Raw genomic sequence first — 18307 nt, 5'->3', positions numbered from 1 at the left:
TATAGAATTTGAGGTGAAAGCAGAAGAAGAAGAGGCGTATGTGAGGGATGATCAGCAGTCTATGGAGGAGGATGGAATAACGGGGACATTTATAGAGGAGGACACTCCTACAGAGATCAGCACAGGTGGGTCATGAACACTAAATCCATTCCTCCACCCATACTGCTCACTGATTGGTCCAGAGTAGGGCGGGGACTGGGTGATATCAGCCTGTAATCCCCTGGTCACTTTCCTGAGCTGTGTTCCCCGTCCTGTATTCCTGGATTTCTCTCGGATAATCTTCCTTCTCTGTGCTGCAGACACAATTTATGTATCTAGACTGGATTTATGGAGGTTCTGGGGTTCAGCTGGCAGAAAAATGTTAATTTTCACCATAGACGTTACTAGACCTAGGCACCTGGGGTGTGTGCTTTGAGTCTTCTTCCCTATTTCTGGGTCTAGTAAGATCTCTGACAGAACATTTCTCCCAGGGTTCCTTGCTCTGTGGTCTGCTGGCTGTGCCGGGTGGAGGGATATGTCTGTATAGTCTCAGACCCAAGTCACTGAGTGCAGTCTCAGGAGATGGGAGGCAGCGGTGTGGGATCTCTGCAACTTGTCTACAGTAAACATTTAAGCTTCCACTGATTACTGAATACGAATATTATGAGTTCTGACCCTTACACTGTATAATTTATATTGTACATTACATACTCCTGACCCCTGCACTATATACTCTATGTTGTACATTACATACTCCTGACCCCTGCACTATATACTCTATGTTGTACATTACATACTACTGATCCCTGCACTATATACTCTATGCTCCTGTCTAGTAATCCTCTTTGTCTTTGTATTTTAGTCCATGGCCGGGAGATGAGGAAAACCTCCGAGGATTGTCTCACTTTGTCTCCAGACTGGAAAGTAGAAGATGAGGACATCACACAGTATAGTCCAGGAGAAAACCCGGCTCCCTCCAATGTCCATCCGGCACCACCCAGTGTAGATGGACCATCGGATTCCTCGTATCCTGAGGAACCTCAGACTGTGCGGGACCGGGCCGGCCTTCCAAAAGGGAGGAGCTTCTCCTGTACTGAGTGTGGGAAAGGTTTCCATTTTAAATCCCATCTAAATATTCATAAAAGATCTCACACAGGAGAGAAGCCGTATTCCTGTCCTGAGTGCCGGAAATGGTTTGCACTAAAATCAGATCTTGTCAGACATGAAAGGTCTCATACAGGGGAGAAGCCGTATTCCTGTTCAGAGTGTGGAAAATGTTTTTTATTGAAATGTCATCTTTACCAACATCAGACATCTCATACGGGAGAGAAGCCATATTCCTGTCCTGAGTGTGGAAAATGTTTTTCAGTGAAGTACCATCTTTACAGACATCAAAGATCTCACACAGGGGAGAAGCCATATTCCTGTCCTGAGTGTGGAAAATGTTTTTCAGTGAAGTATCATCTTTACAGACATCAAAGATCTCACACGGGGGAGAAGCCATATTCCTGTCCTGTTTGTGGGAAATGTTTTTCAGTGAAGTCCCACCTTTACACACATCAAAGATCTCACACAGGGGAGAAGCCGTATTCCTGTCCTGAGTGTGGGAAATGTTTTTCAGATAATTCCAATCTTTACAGACATCAGAGATCTCACACGGGGGAGAAGCCATATTCCTGTCCTGAGTGTGGAAAATGTTTTTCAGTGAAGTCCCACCTTTCCAAACATCAGAGATCTCACACGGGGGTGAAGCCGTATTCCTGTCCTGAGTGCGGGAAATGTTTTTCAAGTAACTCTAATCTTTACACACATCAGAGATCTCACACAGGGGAGAAGCCGTATTCCTGTCCTGAGTGTGGGAAATGTTTTGCACATATGTCCATTCTTCACAAACATCAGAGATCTCATACGGGGGATAAGCTATATTCTTGTACTGAGTGCGGGAAATGTTTTTTAGAGAAGTGTTATCTTTCCAGACATCAGAGATCTCATACAGGGGAGAAGCCATATTCCTGTTCTGAGTGCAGGAAATGTTTTTTGCAGAAATCAGATCTTTCCAGACATCAGAGATCTCACACGGGGGAGAAGCCGTATTCCTGTCCTGAGTGTGGGAAATGTTTTTCACAGAATACCGATCTTTCCAGACATCAGAGATCTCACATGGGGGAGAAGCCGTATTCTTGTCCTGAGTGAGGGAAATGTTCCTTACTGAAGTCCTGTCTTCCTGTACATCTGGGATTATAATGAGGTAGACAGATCAGACTGGGGTCAGTACTTATTGGGGGGTGGAATGGGGAAAGATGGGGGAGGAGGGCTATGGCAGATTGTAAGAAGGTTTCCATGTTACAAACAATCAATGGAATTGGTACCATTTGTATGAAAATAAAAAATACACAAATTCCGTATGAACAAGGTGTCAGTGAATGAACAAGGTGTCAGTGAATGAAAGTAATTGTTCCCCAATGCCAGAAGTGTGCCCAGCACAATAGGTGAGTTGGAAGGTTTGGTGCATGAAGAGAACTAGGATTGAACTGGTATTGCTGAATCTTGGCTTCATTCCTCACATGACTGGGCCATTCATATTCCTGGCTAGGTTCTCTTTCGGAGAGACGGGGGAAATAGGAAAGGTGGTGGTGTCTGTCTCTATGTGAGAAGTGATCTCAGAGTGAGTGTGAAAGAGGACCTAGTTGATGGAGAGTGTGATGAGGCTGAAGTATTATGGGTGGAGCTGCACATGGGGGCGGTACTACAAAGGTCATCATTGGCGTTTGTTATAGGCCTCCCAGTGTTAATGAGAAGGTGGAGACTCAGCTCCTCCCACAGATGGAAAGGGCTGGGACAGTGATAATAATGGGGGATGGTAACTACCCAGAAAGTGACTGGAGTAATGGTACTGCAGGAACAGTTAAAGGGCAAACATTTTTAAAACTAATACAAGACAATTGTACTGTGCAATTCATAGAGGCCCCAACTAGGAATGGTGCTCTGCTGGACCTGGTCATCTCCAACCATGCAGAGCTTCTTACGAATGTCCATATAAAAGAACATCTGGGTAGCAGTGACCATAACATGATTTCATTTATTGTTAGCTGTAAACAGCAAGCACATTTGGGAAAAATAAAAATGCTCAATTTTAAGAGAGCTAATTTTCCAAGGCTGAGATCTGCTCTCCAAGACTTCGACTGGGAGGGAATATTGGCATCGATGAACACAACACAGATATGGGAGTTCTTTAAAAAGACTGTATGTGACCACACTGCAGAATATATTCCCATGGGCAACAAGAATAAAAGGCTAAAAATCAAACCTATGTGGCTTACGGCCAAAGTTACAAAAGCTACTGTCAGGAATGGACTCAGCACTGATGGTGGGACTCACCTGCCGTGTGTGCTGCAGTACCAGAGCTGACCAGCAGGTGCTCTCAACAGCCAGAAGCTCACTCCTGCAGTCAGCCAACACCTGGGGCTGATTGCAGGAGGTGTATTTAAGGAATGACCAGGCCTGTGATCAGGGCCTTGGTGTATTGTTTCCCATGAGTCCCTGTATCTGGTATCCTGTGTTCCTGTTCTGCTGACTATCTGATTTGTTGCCGACCCTGCGTGATCCTGATCTCTGCTGACTTCTCCTGCTTGATCCCTGGCTTGCCTGACCATCCTTCTGCCTGATCCTCCGGTACCTCGCTGCCCGCACGTTGCTGACCTGGCCTTCTTGACTACGCCTGATGCTACCCAGACGAACCATCCATCCATCCCGCATGGATCTGTCCCTGTTACCAGGTCTGCCAGCCTCTTCACGTCAGGCTTTCCCCCGGTACATACCCTCGGCGGACCCCTCTATAACAGTTGGGTGCACTCAGGGGCCGCGACTTGGTCTCAGTCCTGCGCCAAGTCCATCCCCACCATCAGGGGCTCTGGTGAAAAGGCAGACTGGGGCTTAGACTCCGCACCCTGGGGAATCCCATTCTGTGGGTACTAGAGATCCCGCCGGGCGGTGCCTGACAGTACCCAACGGCCTGCCTGATCATTCCACCTCTCCAGCCCTGACTACACCTGTGTTCCTGAAGCCTGCTACTTCCCTGTGTCAGTCCACACATTTCTGGTCATACCCAGATCCCTAACAGCTACAGATAATAAGAAAAGAGCTTTTATTACATATAAAAATGAAGGAACACGATCATCGTTTACACATTACAAAGAATAGAACAGAATATGCAAAAAGGAAATAAAGGCACAAAAACTGAAAACAAACGACAGAAAGATATCAGGACGACCCCAAAACATTCCTCCAATATATGAATAGTAGAAAGGTCCGGTCCCAGCATGTAGGCCCTTTACAGAACCATCTAGAGGGGGGGGGACAAAGAGAAGGACAATGTATGAAATCCCTTCTTCAGCTCTGTGTATACAAAGGAGCATGGGGGGCTCTTGTCCATAATGGGGGGTGGTACTGACACCCCCCAGATGATCCACATTGGCTCACAATTGATATGATCCAGAAATATTTAGACAGAATAAAGGTGAATAAAGCCCCTGGACCGGATGGCAGACACCCACGGGGGCCTTAAAGAATTCAGCTCTGTCATCTCACAGCCATTGTTTCTCATTGTTAGGGCCTCTTTAATGACTGGCATAGTACCACTGGATTGGTGTAAGGCCAATGTGGGGCCAATATTTATAAAGGGGTCAAAATTTTTCCCAAGTAATTATAGACCTGTTAGTGTAACTTCTATAGTTGGGAAGATACTGGAGAGTTTAATAAAAGACCACAGAGAGGAGTTCTTGCTGGAAACAAATATTGTAACCGACAGCATGGATTCATGAAAGACAGAAGTTGTCAAACAAATCTGATTTCTTTTTATGAGGAGGTGAGCAAAACCTTGGACAGAGGGGTGGCTGTGGAATACATGGATAGAGGGGTGGATGTGGTATCCTTGGACAGAGGGGTGGCAGTGGACGTGGTATACTTGGACAGAGGGGTGGCGGTGGACGTGGTATACTTGGACAGAGGGGTGGCGGTGGACGTGGTATACTTGGACACAGTTCCCCACACATGGCTAATGTGTAAGGTAAAGTCTATGGGCTGGACAATCTGAATGTAAATGGATAGAAAACTGGATAAAAGATGGTATTCAGAGAGTATGGTTAATGATTCATACTCTGAATGGTCTAGGGGTGTCAGTGGGGTACCCCAAGGTTCAGTGTTATTAGTGGGGTACCCCAGGGTTCAGTGTTATTAGTGGTGTACCCCAAGGTTCAGTGTTATTAGTGGGGTACCCCAAGGTTCAGTGCTATTAGTGGAGTACCCCAAGGTTCAGTGTTATTAGTGGGGTACCCCAGGGTTCAGTGTTATTAGTGGGGCACCCCAAGGTTCAGTGTTATTAGTGGGGTACCCCAGGGTTCAGTGTTATTAGTGGGGCACCCCAAGGTTCAGTGTTTTTAGTGGGGTACCCCAAGGTTCAGTGTTATTAGTGGGGTACCCCAGGGTTCAGTGTTATTAGTGGGGTACCCCAGGGTTCAGTGTTATTAGTGGGGTACCCCAAGGTTCAGTGTTATTAGTGGGGTACCCCAGGGTTCAGTGTTATTAGTGGGGTACCCCAGGGTTCAGTGTTGGGCCCCTTACTTATTAATATATATATAAACAATATGGGGTGTGAGATTATAAATCCCATTCCAGTCTTTGCAGATGACACCAAGCTGTGCCGGGGAATAACGTCCTTACAGGATGTCTCCAACTTACAAGCCGACCTCAATGCTCTGTGTAATGAGATGTTGTAACCTGAGTCCTCTACATATAGTGGGGACTCCCCATTGTTGGACACCATTTTTAGATGTTCTTATCAGTAATCCATCTCTAATACTGAATTGAGATTTGGATGTCACTAATAATTGGTGGTCTTCTTTTTGGGCGTAGTCTTCCTCCAACATAGGGGTGTTACAGGGTCTTCTATGTGTTTATTATTATTATACAGGATTTATGGCGCCAACAGTTTGTGAAGTGCTGTACAATATAAGGGGGGCGGTACAATTACAATACATTTCAGTACAGAAGGAATAGGAGGGCCTGGCCCCTGGAGCTTACAATCTGAAGGAAGGGGGATGGGATACAAAAGGTGATAGCTGCGGGGGATGATCTGGTGGAGGTGATTCAAGTACAGTTCTTAGGTGGAGGTGGGGTAGGTTTCCCTGAATAAGTGAGTTTTCAAAGATCGCCTAAAGGCACACAGGGCAGGGGGCTGACCAGATATGCTGTGATAGAGAGTTCCAGAGGATGGGAGATGCTCTGGAGAAGTCCTGGAGGCAAGCATGGGAGGAGGTGATGGGGGAGCTATAGAGGAAGATATCTTGGGAGGAGCAGAGCGGGCGATATGGACGATATCTGCAGATGAGGTTGGTGATGTAGCTAGGGGCAGTGTTGTGGATGGCTTTGTAAGTTGTGGTTAGTATTTAGAATCTTATATGTTCGGTTAGTGGAAGTCAGTGAAGGGATTGGCAGAGAGGGGCAGCAGTCACTGATTGGTTGGTAAGGTGTATGAGTCTAGTATGAGTCAAGTTTTGAAGGGCCCAGACTGTGGCTAGTAATGCTTTCTCACAGTCATTGGATGTGATTTGTACAGGTGACAGGGAATTACTGGCATAGGCAATGATTTGTTCAGATTGTCTTGTATTTGATCCAGTACAGCATTGATACTGAGGTTTGTGAATCCAGTTCCCAGATAGAAGGGTTTTCCTCCTTCTGGATAAGCCAGGCACGGGGCTTGGGTGAGTTTCCTTGTCAGCTCATTCATGGCTCGCTCCTGAGCCCCCCCCCCCATGTCCTTGGTATATTCTTCTTTAGTAATGTCAATAAAGGTTTCCTGATTTCTGCCTAGTCATCAATAAACGTAGGTGAGTAATTCATCACACCCACAAATGATCTCACGTCACTGATGTTGGGAGGTGTTTTACACTTCATCACGGCCTCCACTTTCTTCTTTTGTGGATTTAGGCCTTCAGAGGTCACTTCATGTCCAAGGAAGGTGACTTTGGTACGGCACCATTGGGCTTTCTGTAATGACATTGTAACACCTGCCTCTCTCAGCTGATTTAGCCCGTCTCATGTTTTGGATATGCTTTTCAACAGAAGTACTTTTCAATAAAATATCATCCACATATGTTACATTTCCTCTCTCTGCAGCATCAGGCATGGCCTTATGTAAGAACCAGCAAATTCATGGCCTGAGTTTATGTAACCTAAAGACATACGGGTCCAGGTATATTGTTCTTTATCCAAGGTGAAGGCCAGTCTGCATTGGTCTCCAGGACTTATCCTGACTGTCCAATAACCTTGGGCACAATCCAGCGCAGTAAAGATCTTGGCTCCCTGCATCTGTACCAAGCATTGGTCAATATATGGGAGGGGTCAGCCGGACATATATACACATTTGTTGAGCTGTGTGAAGTCGGCACACAGACACCATTGACCATTTGGTTTAAGGATCCCTAAGAGAGGATTATTATAAGAACTATGCACCGGTCTTATCATACCTCTCTGTAAGGTTCCTTATGATTTCTGACAACGAATCGTAACACGCTAGAGGAAGTCCATATTGCTTGATATAGACGGGAGGTGCATCAGGATCAGTCTGGATCCCGGCTATGTGAATGTCTGTAACACCAGTCATAAGAATCTTTACAAACATATCCTGGAATCCCATAAGGACTTCATTTAGCCGTTGGTGCTCTGGGTCATTAGATCATCCATCAGTGAAGGATATTTACATTTTCATCGTCTTCCTCAATCCTGTCAGTGAGGTCATGATATTCCTTTGTTCATTAAGAGGAGGATTAAATATAAGAGAGGATTCCTCCACCTTACAAGTACCTATCTCAGCATGGAAAGCATACATTGAGCGAATGGTGAGCAATCCTTCAGGAGAAGAATGAAATGTTTGCTCAACTATCTGTTCCTCGGTAAGGTATTGTTCAGGAATAAGGCCAATACTTGTATTATGAACCCCAAAGGTGCAAGAATAGGAATCTAAAGCCAAACCAATTATAGTGTTTTGGGGCAAAGAGATTTCATTTGGGGCTCCATTATTAATAATTATTTGGGTTTTCAATGGCTGGATATTCACCATTGGTGTAGGATTTACCAAAATTCCCAATTGTTGCATCTTATTTGAGAGACATATAAACGCATCAGGATTCTTTTTGTCCTTTTTGTACCTGTATAGGTACATCATGTGGTACTAATATGTTTCCTGCATATGGCACTATCTGGGATGATTTAAGGGCTTCATGTTCATCTATACATTTACATAGATCCCCTTTAATCTGGTCCACAATGTGGAATTTATCAGATCCGTGTGTATGGCAAAGCAATGCACTACATCGTTGCCAATGTAAATCTGATACCGGGGCTCATTGATTACCAGGAATAAATGCTTGGCCGTTTTACCCCCAACTGAAATGGATAACATGCATTTGGCAATAATATTATGACTTTTGGAGTCATTATCCAGATCATGGATCCAGTTATCCTGAGGGTTGGGATACCTGACTACTTTAGGATTAGACATTTGTTTTAGTAGATCTCTACTAATGTAACTATTTCCCGGTGTAAAGCCAGTTTAGCCTTTTTAGTTCTTCCCAGGTCATTGACTTTGAAGGGAAAGAACACATCCTCATTCACCTTTCCAATCCTTGCTAGGAATTGTGTATGATTACTGAACCCAGTAGAGTCAGTATCTTCTCTATGGAGGTGAATAGAACGTCCCCTTCCAGGCAGACATCTCTGACTCTTTCAGGGGACACACATATGGTGTTCTCCTCCTGTCCACATAAGGTGGAGGTAGGTGTTGCCTGTAAGAAGGAAACATCTGGAATTTGGCTGTTCCTGAAATGGACCTTAATAGAGTCCGGTCTTTCCTCCATCACGTGGCAGTTACACGGATTGTGATAGGATTGGGAGTGCTCATAATTAATTGGCACATTGACCTGTGACCATATAACCTCACTGATAAAATCAATGACAGGGTTTCATCTCTGAAGGAGATCTATAGCAATAATTAGGGGTCATAGGGCAAACCAACTAGCAGTGTGGGATGGCAGATTCTTTTATTTCCCACTATGAAATGTAGCCAAGCCGTACCTGATACCTTCATGGCTGTACCGGATACACTCACAGGTTTTGCTGGGAAACTTTTCACCTTTATATTTCCCTGAAGAGAAGTCTTGGATTTGTTGGAAATCTTTCTGAGTTCTAATAGTTGCTTGGCTCCCCATGTCTAATAAAGCCGTGATCTTTGGTAAATGATGATGTCATTCCACTTCAATGGAATACCTTTTGTCAATGTCCTGTAATGGGCAGAGGTACCTTGGGTGAGAAGTGAAGGTGTCTTTATGCTTTGTCTCATCCGCTGACCCCCCCTTCTTCTTCACATGGAAGCTCCTTGGACGGCTTGTCACGTTTTCATTGTGGAGGATTCTGTGGGCTGTAATACAGAAACACAAACATTCTGCCCCCCCTTACCTTTTGGCATAGGACAGGTTCAATCCTTCTCAGACATACAGACACTTGGCTTCATTTGTGCTCTCTTGTTTATCGGGACATTACAGGCATTATCATTGTTTGATGCTTTAACCTGTTCATTCCTGCTTCCTACTGAGGACGATTTTCTGCAGGATTGGGATTCCCGAAAAAAGGATTCTTAGTGTTAGCAGTGAAGAAATTGGTTATTTCCCCATTTGTTCTGCTAATACACTGAACTGACCTGCATCTGCTCCAGGCTTCATATAGATTACTTCTACTTTTCCAATGAACTTTTGGGTTTGGAGTTTTGGAATTGGATGTCTGGGATCTGACAGAACTTTCTGTTTCAGAACCAGATTGGACCTTTTTCTGGTTGGACCTGTAATTCCGGTAATAACCTCCCTGATTTCTCCTGTCGCTTAGTAAATTGATGCTTTTTGTCTGAGTTGTCAGTGACAGGAACCTTCTTGAAATCCAGATTGGGTTTAGACTTCTTCTGACTGAGAGGTCTGGAGCTTCAACAACTTCAGCATAACTCCTTTTTGGGGATTCAAACTTTCTGGGATCCTTTTTAATCTGAGTCTCAGCTATGTTTTCTGTGGGCTTTGTAAATCTCCTGCCCTGAGACTCTTCCCCATGCTGTAATCCAGCGTAGAGGGCGGTCCTCTCTGTCAGTAGCCAATCCAGAGTTTTTCTGGGATTGTAATCCCGGGCCAAAATTATTTCTTTTTTATTTGGCAAAGCATCATAAAACAATTGGACACATTCAGGGCTGTCATAATCAGGATCTTTTTCAGCCAGGCTGTAGGCATTCTTGAGAACGGACAAAAACTCTCGGGGACTTTGATTTGGCCGACATTTTAAAGTCAAAATGTCTCTTTTATCAGCAGTAGCTGAGCGGTAGGGACCAAATTCTGCTTTTATTTCTGATACCACTTCAGACCATCTTATTACACCCGTGTCTCTGAGGCAAGTCAAGAAATTCCTGTGCTTTGGCTGAGACACCCATGGGACAAATTCAGTTTTCTGTTTGTCAGAATTCAAACTTCGGGTCATCATCGCCTCCTCGTAGGTTTCTGTGTGATCAATTATAGAAGGGATCCTTTCTTAGTAAAGAGGCCCACAGTTTCTGTTAGGAATGGTATCACTTTGGTGGTATCATACACAGGCCTCTGGGATTTTCTCTCACTTTTGGGGTGTTTATTAAGAGATGGGTCTTAATTTAGGAAGATTGTGTTCCGTACTGGAAGGCATTTCATCCTCATCTGGGGGGTCACTGTAGTTACTCTCAGATTCTGAATCCTCTGACTTTAATGGGATTACAATTTTAGGGCTCATAGAATGGTCTGGGTGTGAGCTGCTAAAGGGTTCAATGACATTTGTAGTCTGCCAAGTAGAAGGTGTAACCCTTGTACTGCTGGCTTTTAGCTCCTGTGTCTCCGGTACCAATTGCTGATTTGCGGTGTTCTGGATATCTACCTCATGCTGGAGATGGGTATTCGCAATGCTCAGCTTTTCACATTCTCGTTTCTAAAGTTGATTTTATCCCTTTGCAGTCAGACAACTCCTCAGAGATCTGATCTAGATTCTTAACCACCTCCCATCCGGCCGTTGTATATAAACAGCCAGATGGTGGCAGTGTCATGTTTCACATAACTGTAATATGCCTTAAAGTGTTTTCTATATTTTTTCTCTGCTCCTCCCTTTCCTTTGGTTTAGTTAATGTTGTATAGATAGCCCTCCCTCTTTCCCAGGATTGCATTGCAGCTCTAGCCTCATGGCATGAAGCAGGAAACATTATGATCTTTTGACCTATCGAATGTTCATTGTTGTAAGATTCTCTCAGTTTATGGAATAAACTTCACAAGATCTACAAGATGTCTTATCGATTGAGTCACTGAGTGTGGTATCCAACTGAGGTTGAAGTTATCGCTATCTCATCACAACTGTAAGTTACAGAGATCACACTATCAATGCTTAGATTGGAGAGACAGAACAGGCAGTGCAGGGGCAGGTGGACGTTTATAAACAGCCTCCCCGCCCCCTGCTTGTGTGCGCTCCCTGGGAGTGCGCAGCAATGCGATCCGGTGCCCGCTGTGTCCTCCAGACATAGTGGAACACCGATCGTCGTACGGGACCTCTGTGTGAGGTCCTAATCATGTGATCACCGATTGGCCAATCAGTGATCACATGCAGAGTAGTAAGCAAGATGTTACTTCTGACATCATTGCTTACTATGTGTGAAATCTGTGAATGATCACAGAGGTCACATAGTACAGGGCTATTCACAACAGCCTTGTACTATGTGACAAGCTGTGACCAATCACAGCTCTCACAGTATTTATCAATGGCTGCAAGAATGCAGCCAGAGTGAAGGAGAAATGATTGCTTTTACAGCCTTTATGGGTGTAAAATAATCAGTGTAAAAAAAAAATCTTCATCATCCCCCACAAGTAGTACAGTGTCACCATGGTGACATTGTACTGCTAGGGTGACAGTATGTAAAAAAAACATAAATAATAATCTAAAAAACATTTTTTAAAAATTATAATTTTTGGTTATACACTAATTTGGGTTTTTTTTTTTACAAAAAAGATAATGGAATACATTTTGGCCAAGATTTATGATGAAATATTATCTATTTGCAAAATTTTATAAGAAAACACTTTTTTGAAAATGTTTGGACTTTTTAATTTATATAGCAAAAAAAATAAAAATCCCAGCAGTGAATAAATACCACCAAAATAAAGCTTTATCTGTCTCAAAAAAAAAATGCTAAAAAATTTGTATGGGTACAGTGTTGCATGACCGCGCAATTGTCATTCAAAGTGTAACAGTGCTGAAAGCTGAAAACTGGCCTGGACAGGAAGGAAAGTGTCCGGACTTGAAGTGGTTAAAGAAGTGATCAATTCTTTATTTTGCAAATATTTTTCTTAAAATTGAACATTTTATCTGACAATTGTTCCATCTCAGCAGAAATGTTTGTAGATTGAGTTTCTATCTCATGGAGTTTTCTCTGTAAGTGTTTAACATTCTCAGCCTCTGGCCTGATATCCAATTTTACTTTATTTAATTGTTCTGCCAATTCAAAAATGACATCAAGAAATTCTGGCCGAGATTTATGCAGCCGTGTTTCTTTTTCTTTCTTTGTTTTTACCTCAGCTATTATATACAGATAGCCAGCAACACGTGAATCATCAGAGCAGATATCATTTGTATACCCTGGAATCCTACTCCACATTTCAGTTACCCAATCATTCATATCCTGCTTAATGTCCAACTTATCTTTCACAAAAGACATCCCCTGAAATGTCACCAATTCTCTGACATCTCTCTGACTCAGAATAGCTTCAGATTCGGCACCAGAATGGCTCCATCTACTAGGAACACTTCTCACATCAGACATTTTCTGTATCTGTAACTGACAACAGCGCTTTCAGAGCCAAGAAAATGACTATAAAATATCTATACTTGCACCATTATATTTTTCAAATGTAGGCAAATCTTGGTGGGATCTCCGAAATATGTCAGAACTTTATCTGTGAGGAAATAATCCGTATACAATTCATGGAAACAGGTGGGATCTGGAATGAAGGAGATTCCCTACTAATTCTCACAAAGTAACCGACATCCCAGTTCTGTATTTGTGATAATTGGAAGACGAAATAAAACACAATAATGTGCAAAAATATATATTTATTAATAATATAAATCAGTACAAAATGGGGATGAAATATATTAGGTGATGATAAATAATAAACAATACAAGATAACAGTACAATGATCTAATCCACAATAATGGGGAGAAATACAAGCCAGCAATTACTTCCAAATATTAATGAATTACATCCAACTGTCTGGAAATGTCGTGTAAGAAATCAGTAACTCAGCAACATGTGACAACAGATATACAAATCCCCCCCGTGATCTCTCTACACCCAGATATTCAACGCTCAACGTGTACCTTGCCATGACTTGATCTGGCATCCCATACACAGGCCAATCCAATCCGCTTACAATCTGAGATGAAGATGTAATGTTACATGAAGTAGTCTACCTTGTCATATATATACTGTATACATCCGGATAAACCATTGACTAGAAGCCAGAATCAGCTTCAGGGATATGTAAAATCAATCTTCCCCAGAGGAGGGAAATGATAATAATTTATACTGCAGGTAAAATGACGTCACATCCCCTCCTGTGCTCACCAGAACCGTTATCGGACTAAACAATGTATCTGGAGATATAAGGGGAGTACAAGTTATCAGAGGAAAATGAAAGTTCTAGTTCCCAATATGGACTGTATGGTGTCAGTGATGTCAGCTTTCAGTGCGCTCACTTCAGGGGGTGTCTGTGTCCGTCTGTTGTCCCTTGTCTCCTGTCTTGTGAGGTCTCTTTGGTGATGTGGTCTCCTCTCTATCCGTCTCTTACTTTTATCCCCACATAAACCTAGGCGGGCAAAGCTTATCTTCACCTAAAAGTGACCTCAGACTAGGTGTCATTTCTCTATGTAAAGATTTCAATGACCTGAAGGGGGCAGTATAGGATTGGGAAGGATTTGGGTCTTCTGGAACATGACAAGGTCTGGTAGGAGGAGTAGAAGATTCCATTATTAGCTGAGGGCAGGATAGGCTTCCCTAAAGAGATCGGTTTTCAGAGATCACCTAAAAGTGAGCAGAGTAGGCGATAGTCTGATAAATTGTGGTAGAGAGTTTGAAGATGGGGAAAGCTCTGGAGAAGTCCTGCAGATGAGCATGGGAGGAAGAGAAAAGGGAGCTAGAGAGCAGGAGGTCATATGCGGAGTGGAGAGTACGGTTTGGGTGATATTTAGAGACAAGATCGGTGATGTAATTTGGGGCGGAGTTATAAATGGCTTTATATGTTATTGTTAATGTTTTTAATTTTATCTGTTGGGCAATGGGAAGCCAGTGGAGGGATTGGCAGAGAGGGGTGGAGGACACTGAATTGAGACCAGTGGAGGGATTGGCAGAGAGGGGTGGAGGACACTGAGTGGAGGCCAGTGGAGGTCTTGTCAGAGAGGGGTGGAGGACACTGAGTGGAGGGATTGGCAGAGAGGAGTGGAGAACACTGAGTGGAGGTCAGTGGAAGGATTGTCAGTGAGGGGTGGAGGACACTGCATGGAGGCCAGTGGAGGGATTGGCAGAGAGGGGTGGAGGACACTGATTGGAGGCCAGTGGAGGGATTGGTAGAGAGGGATGGAGAACACTGAGTGGGGGCCGGTGGAGAGATTGGCAGAGAGGGGTGGAGGACACTGAGTAGAGGCTGGTGGAGGGATTGGCAGAGAGGGGTGGAGGACACTGAGTAGAGGCCAGTGGAGGGATTGGCAGAGAGGGATTGGCAGATACAGAACAGTTAGTAAGGTGGATGAGTCTGGCAGCAGCATTCATGATAGACTGAAGAGGGGATAGCCTACGATGAGGTCGGCCAATGAGGAGGGAGTTACAATAGTCAAGGCGAGATATAACAAGGGAGGGAATAAGTTGCTTAGTGGTTTCCGAGGTTAAGAACAGGCATCTCTTGGAGATGTTGCGGAGGTGAAGTCTACAAGATTAGGACAGCAATTGGATTTGGGGGTGAAAGGACAGTTGGTTAGTCTAGGATTACACCTCGTACCCTGGCATGAGGGGAGGGACTGATGGTTGTATTATTGGTCTTGATGGAGAAGTTAGTAGAGGGGGCACGGGAGCTCAGTTTTTGAAAGATTGAGTTTGAGGAAGTGGAGTGACATCCATGCCGATATGTCACTTAGTAGGTTAGTAATGCGAGAGGAGACTGAAGGGGTGAGGTGAGGAGGAGACTGAGGGGGTGAGGTGAGGAGGAGACTGAAGGGGTGGGGTGAGGAGGAGACTGAAGGGGTGAGGTGAGGAGGAGACTGAGGGGGTGAGGTGAGGAGACTGAAGGGGTGAGGTGAGGAGGAGACTGAAGGGGTGAGGTGAGGAGGAGACTGAGGGGGTGAGGTGAGGAGGAGACTGAAGGGGTGGGGTGAGGAGGAGACTGAAGGGGTGAGGTGAGGAGGAGACTGAAGGGGTGAGGTGAGGAGGAGAAAGATAGATTTGTGTGTCATCAGCATAGAGATGGTACTTAAAGCCACGGGAGTTTATCAATAAACCAGAAACCATGAAATAGAATATACAGAACAAAATGGCTTCCAGCATGTCCATGTAGAGATGATAAGTTCAGCCTTCCTGTTTCATTCTGTGAGCCCAGAACAGTTCTGACAACCTGGTGATCTATGATTGGCTCATATCCCTGTGGGGTGGTAACCTGTAGGCACCTGCTGATCTACAATCGGCTCATATCCCTGTGGGGCGATAACCTGTAGGCACCTGCTGATCTATGATTGGCTCATACTCCTGTGTATCCTGTTCAGATGATGATTGCAGAACTCCCAATGTTGTTCATGTAATGGAGTGCACAGTGTGTTCCATCCAAGAAGGGCAGCAAGGTAGAAGCCGGCAATTACAGGCCAGTGAGTCTAACATCGGTTGTAGTCATGTTAATGGAATCACTCCTGAAAGGAAGGATCACTGATCATCTAGAAACACACAACTTGCTGGATCCAAAGCAGCATGGCTTTACTGGGGGCAGACCATGGCAGACTCGACTGATTGGACTTTTTGACTATATTACCAATGATTTGGACCAGGGTGGTGCTGTGGACATAGAATATCTTGACTTCAGCACGGCATGTGATACAGTTCCACATAACGATCTAATACAGAAGTTGGACAAGCTAGGACTTAGCCCTTGGGGGGGTTCAGTGGATGTGCAGTTGGCTAAAGGAGAGATACCAGAGTGTGGTTGTAAATGGGGTTCACACGGAACAGAGAGCAGTCACTAGTGGTGTACCCCAAGGTTCTGTACTGGGTCCTGTTCTATGTAATCTATATGTAAGTGATAGAACTAAAGGGTGGTTGGGTAAGGGGATGTCTCTTTGCCGATGACACAAAGGTGTGTAATAGGGAGGATATCCCTGGAGGTGTCTGTAACATGGAACAGGATTTAGCATTGCAGGAAGATTGGTAAAAAAGTGGAAATTGCAGTTCAATATTTCAAATCTAAAATAATGCACCCAGGAAAAAAGAATCCCTTGAGAAAGTACAACATTGGAGGTACAGTGTTGGCCAGCACTTCAGAAGAAAAGGATTTTGGGTACTTATTTCAGAAGATTGCAAAATGAACAAACAGCATGGCCAGGCAGTGGGGAAAGCGAATAGAATTCTAGGATGCATCACTAGAGGGGTCACCAGCAGGAGGAAGGTATGACAGAATGCGGCATCCGACCTCAGCCCTTCTCACCAACTCGTGACCGAAGGACCAGCCGATCTGTCACTTGCGTAACAATGCCACTCTCAGTTGCGCCCTGAACAAAGATTTTCCAGCTTGTGGGACTACAATCTATGTGGCAGCAGCCTGAGAGCGATTGTTACTGGTTAATTACGCAATTAACCCTTCACACTGCCACCACCACCTTTTTACAGAGAAGGAGGAAACTCAAAAATCTTAGCAGTAACACTATGATATTAGTATAAGTGTCTGTAATACACACTGTCACCTCAGACAGGGATATTCAGAGGATTATTACATACAGGAACACTCTTCCAGGGACAGGGATATTCAGAGGATTATTATATACAGGAACACTCTTCCAGGGACAGGGATATTCAGAGGATTATCACATACAGGAGCACTCTTCCATGGTCAGAGATTCTTTAATTTGCATTAAAAGCTTTAGAGACAGTTCAACACTTTTCAGAAAATAGGATTTATTACTAAAAAGGTCAAAATGGTGCAATAAAAATATTTACAAATAAAGATGTAACAAAGATATAAAGAGAGCAATAAAACAACAGAGAAATAAAAGAAAGGAGTTCAGAAGACAGAATACTTGCAATATCCTTGGTTTGAGCAGAGTCCAATTGTCCAAACAAAAAGATTGCCTTGGCTCTCAAGTCTGTTAGATGTTTTCTGATTGATGTTAAATGAGAGCTGTCTTCTCCAGGCTGTCAGTCTTTTTCTACCATATTAAAGGGGTGTCTCCTGAGAACAAATGACCAATCATCCAGTTTGGGGATGGGTGTTAGGCGGTAACCAAGGTTATGACCAAATCCCTTACAATTTTATACTAAGGTCAATAACCTTCAATAGGTACAGGTAGCATCCTAGCAACTGGCAGATTAATATTTAGAAATATATTCTATACCAGTGGCAGACTGACCATTTGGAAACTTGGGCACTGCCCGAGGGCTCGGGGTGAGTAGGGGGCCCCATGAGATTCCCCTGGTACCTTTTTCATAGGCTTTTTTGAGTTTGGGCAAGGACACAGGGGCCCCATGATCCCCTATTGCCCAAGGGCCCCATGAGTTGTCAGTTCACCCCTGTTCGTAACACAAAGATACCAAACATAGCATACCCTTGTCACCCAGGAGGAAAGAGACGGCTTCTTCTCTCTTGTAGGCACTAACATAGTAATGTAAGGTCTTGTGTGACTCATATTAAAATGATCCATCTGTATATATACTTCATATTAATGTGCCCAGTTCCTGCTTAAGTTTATAAATTGTATGAAAAATGACTCTTGTGGAATGTACGTTTTATGGCACGCTCTGCCCTAATAGCCTAACAGGTCATGACTGACTGAGTTATTGTTTTACAACCGGGCAGAGGGAAGTGGTTTTCCAGCAAACCCCCTGGAACCAGACTAATTAGAGGTGTACAGCCCTGGAGCTGATCTATCTGTGTTTTATTTAGGATAAGAGATCCTGTTGACCTCCGTCAACTTGTAGCTATGCAT

General features: G+C 44.0%; 1 protein-coding gene across 1 annotated transcript in view; it reads left to right on the top strand.

The window, feature by feature from the left end:
- Positions 1 to 18307, top strand: part of LOC149460602 (uncharacterized) — a 54534-nt gene that overhangs the window by 10656 nt on the left and 25571 nt on the right. The window contains 1 exon segment of the mRNA XM_089679453.1: positions 842 to 2153. Within this exon segment, the coding sequence (XP_089535579.1) occupies positions 842 to 2153 (1312 nt within the window).

The sequence above is a fragment of the Staurois parvus genome, unplaced genomic scaffold (genome assembly GCF_062004578.1).
Source record: "Staurois parvus isolate SC_StPar_1 unplaced genomic scaffold, SC_StPar_1.0 ptg000224l, whole genome shotgun sequence".
Taxonomy (NCBI): domain Eukaryota; kingdom Metazoa; phylum Chordata; class Amphibia; order Anura; family Ranidae; genus Staurois; species Staurois parvus.
Note: the sequence above shows the minus strand (reverse complement) of the source record. Positions and strands in the feature narration are given on the sequence as shown.